The sequence below is a fragment of the Mustela putorius genome, unplaced genomic scaffold (assembly GCF_011764305.1).
Source record: "Mustela putorius furo isolate JIRA1106 unplaced genomic scaffold, ASM1176430v1.1 tig00003836_pilon_pilon_pilon, whole genome shotgun sequence".
NCBI lineage: Eukaryota > Metazoa > Chordata > Mammalia > Carnivora > Mustelidae > Mustela > Mustela putorius.
In genome coordinates this window covers 33955947-33959279 of record NW_025421989.1, presented here as the reverse complement: position 1 = coordinate 33959279, position 3333 = coordinate 33955947, and the positions used below count along the sequence as shown (strand labels likewise).

General features: G+C 60.9%; 1 protein-coding gene across 1 annotated transcript; it reads right to left on the bottom strand.

The window, feature by feature from the left end:
- Nucleotides 1-289: 289 nt before the first annotated feature.
- Nucleotides 290-2732, bottom strand: MID1IP1 (MID1 interacting protein 1). Its single transcript, XM_004754895.3, has 2 exons — nucleotides 2448-2732; nucleotides 290-2173 (listed from the first exon to the last, which is right to left on the bottom strand). Exon 2 carries the CDS (start codon nucleotides 1903-1905, stop codon nucleotides 1354-1356), a length of 552 nt encoding a protein of 183 aa, XP_004754952.1. The 5' UTR covers nucleotides 1906-2173; nucleotides 2448-2732; the 3' UTR covers nucleotides 290-1353.
- Nucleotides 2733-3333: the final 601 nt, after the last annotated feature.

The window sequence follows — 3333 nt, the reverse complement described above, 5'->3', positions numbered from 1 at the left end:
GCTTGGGCTCCTTAAAAAGCCCAAAATGTTCGTCAAGCTCTGCAAAAAGCTGGCCAAGGGTCTTGAAAAATATCGCTGCCTCCCCAGATAACCTTGGGTATCTGGATTTTTGTTGAGGTGTCTGGGTCTCCAGGGGATGGACTTAAATAAAAAGCTTGGCAGTGAATCTCGTTGGTAGCTGCGTCCCAAACAAAACCGGGTCCTTACAGAGACGTTTAACCAAATAACCACCACTTTGAAATACCAGAGAGAAAATAACATTTTCTTTGGCTAAAAAAAAATAAATAAATAAAAAGCAATTGAATTTATTTTTATTTTACTTAGCTAGGCCATTCATGGACAGATTTAAAAGCAACAAAATTTTGCTGAGTTTCGTTAACACATGTGCCTTTTTAATTTTAGAATATAGTCTACATCTGGATTAAAAAAAGTTTTAAATAAATTTAAGACATATGACAACAGTGGAACCCTTCATCATTCTATGTACACCACGGATAGAATGTCAGTTGGTTCCATTTCAGATAAGTCCACTTTCTCATAATAACATTATTATTTTCACTGGCTGAGTGGCAAGCTTGGTAACGGGCTGGCACGGTGCCAGCTTCCACACACTGGGGTGGGGGCGGGGAGGGCGTGAAAGGGCTTGGGGGTAGGGGTGCCACAGGACAACTATACAGTGTAACAGAAAATCATTAATCTCGTAGTACCGGTTACCAATAGACAGTGCTGTTTGTGCGCTTATCACAATGGAATCGACGAAGTTTCAGAGCAAGGAGGAGATTGGAAATACTTGAAGACAGGGCCACTGTTACAAAAAGTAGTGCAAACAGGAAAACTGATGCAATCCTAGCAACGCTGCGGCCTCCACCAGCCCAACGGCAGGGCGGTAGGAGGCTGCGCGCCCCGCCTTCCCCAGCGCCCAGCTCCGGGCGCCGCTCCCAAGTGTGGCAACCCAGCGCCGCGCCCCAGCATGGCCCCTTCTCAACTTATCTCCTCCAGAAAGAACAGAAAAGAAACTCCAAGGAAGGCACAGGATGAATGCAGGGCGTCAGCTCAGTCCCATTTCCAGCAACTTAGAACACAGCGCCCCCAGCACCACCACTACGAGAGAGGGGGAGGGGGCCCCAACCTTAACTCCCGCCACCACTTTCCTCTCCTCTTCGCAGAGGAGGCCCCTTCCTCCAGGCAGCCCCGCTGCGCCCCCCCCCCGCACGTACGTAGCCACCCCCCACCCCGCAACTTTGCAGTCCGCCCATCGTCCCATCGCGCCCTACAGCCAGAAAGAAAACAGCTTTGAGGAAAGGGTGAGAGATGGGGCCAGGAAGGGTGCTGGGCATCCGCGGGCGTCCCGCCTCAGTGGCCCCAATTGCTGAAGCCGATCTCCTGCTTGTATCTGTTGGTGAGGATGTTGGCTTTTCGCGTGAGTTTGGAGAGCACAGTGTGCAGCCCGCGCAGGTGGTAGTGGAACTGCTGTTCCAGGTCCTCCTCGCCGGCTTCCGCGCCCTCTAGGTGGCTCAGGTCCACCAGGATGTCCTTGGACTTCCAGGCGTTGCCTTCCTCGCTCCCCGCCGCCGGCGGCGGCTGGTGCAGAACCCCCCACTCGATGTCGTTGCGGATGGACTTGAGCAGCATGTAGTGGCTGTACATGTCCCGGGAGGGCGCGAAAAAGCTGCCGTTGGCGCTGCCCGGGCCGGGGGCCGAGGGCGTGCGCTCCTCAAGGCAGCCGCCACTGCCGCCCACCTCCACGCCGACGTCGTTGTCCAGCCCCGGCTCGGCTAGTGGCACGTCGCGCAGCAGGCTGGGCACCATCACCGTCTGGTCCATGTTGTTCACAGCGCCGATGAAGCGGTTCATGGCGTTAAAGAGCGAGTGCTTCTGGTTGTAGGTGTCGCAAATCTGCATCATGGTGGCCGCGCGGGCGCCGGGGCACAGGGACGCAGAGGCAAGGGATGGCCGGCCGGGGCGACGGGCTGCCTGCCCTCACGCGCTCTCCGAGGCCCGCGCCGGGGGCCTGCCTAGAGCCGGTGCGCCGGGATTCCCGGCTCCTGCTCCGCCCTCTCCAACTCTTGTCTAGCTCGCAGCCGGGCCCTGCGGGACGCGCAGCAGCTCGGAGCTTGGGCGCCCGGAAGCTCGCGATGGCGGCGCGTGGTCCGCAGGTCGAGCCCTGGCCTGGCTGGGGAACGGGAACGAAAGAGATTACCCACCCGGCGAGGGTGCCCGGCGGCCCCGCCCGCGCACAGCGCCCTCCCCGGGGCCGGCTCGCCCGGGACGGAGCGCCGCGGGTTCCAGCAACCCAGCGCTCCCCCCGCAGCCCCGCGGTCCCCCCCCCCCTCGCCCGCCAAGGCCGCGGAGAGAAGGAAGGAGTGCTTCCCACCCCCGTCCCCCTAGGAAAAGGCTGAGTCCCAGCATCTACAGTGAGCGGGCAGAGATGGGGCGGGGGCACCCACCTACTGCTGTGGCTCAAGATCCCCTGCCGCTGGGTATCTCAGCGCTCCCGCTGCTGGCGGCTGCTGCCTGCGGGCGCTGCTGCGGTCAGTGGCCGGATTGTGACTGCGGGCGGCTGTGGTGGCGTCGGCCCCCTACCCATCCCAGGTGCTCAATTTATAGAGCCCCGGAAAGGTGTCGCCGGCGCTCAAGGGCCACCCCTGGTGTCTCCACCTCCCGCCTCCCCGGCAGCGCCAAGATAAAAGGCCCGGGCCAGGATGACCGAGAGTAACACTCTCCTGGTCCCTTCTACAGCGAGGGCGGGGCGCGCCGGGCCAGCTCCGCCTCTCGCCTGATACCCGGGCGGAGGGAGGGCTCCTTGGCCTGGCCGGGCTGGGCTGGGCGGAGGAGGGATGGAGCAGCCGCACCCTGCCAGCCCAGAGAGCAGAGCAGGCCAGTTGGGGGAGGGCGGGAGACCGAGCGGGGAAAGATGCTGGCGTCCGGACCCGCCTGAAGGAGGGCAGGCGTGCTGGTTCGGGTGGGCCTGGCACACGCTCCTGGAGTGGGATGACCGAAATGCACCCTGGTTGCAAACGGAGCCCCCAACCCTGAATCGATAGTGTACGCTGCCCAGAAACTACGATCCTGGTTTATTATTAGCCGTCGGGGGCGGGGGAGGCGGGGAGGGGGGTGGCGGGAAAGGGACCAGCAGCAGCCGCAACTCCATCTCAGGGCTCTTGCGTAAGAAGGGTGGCTGGTCATGCCTGGTGCACGTGGACGCATGGTGTTCTCGCCGTGGCCCTGGCCTTGGCCAGCTGCTGGGGGAAGGGTGCCTCGGAGCCTTTTGCCTAGGTCCAGGCCGGGTCTTTCCCAATCTTTTCTGTAACAGCTGTTGCCAGGGATGAAGAG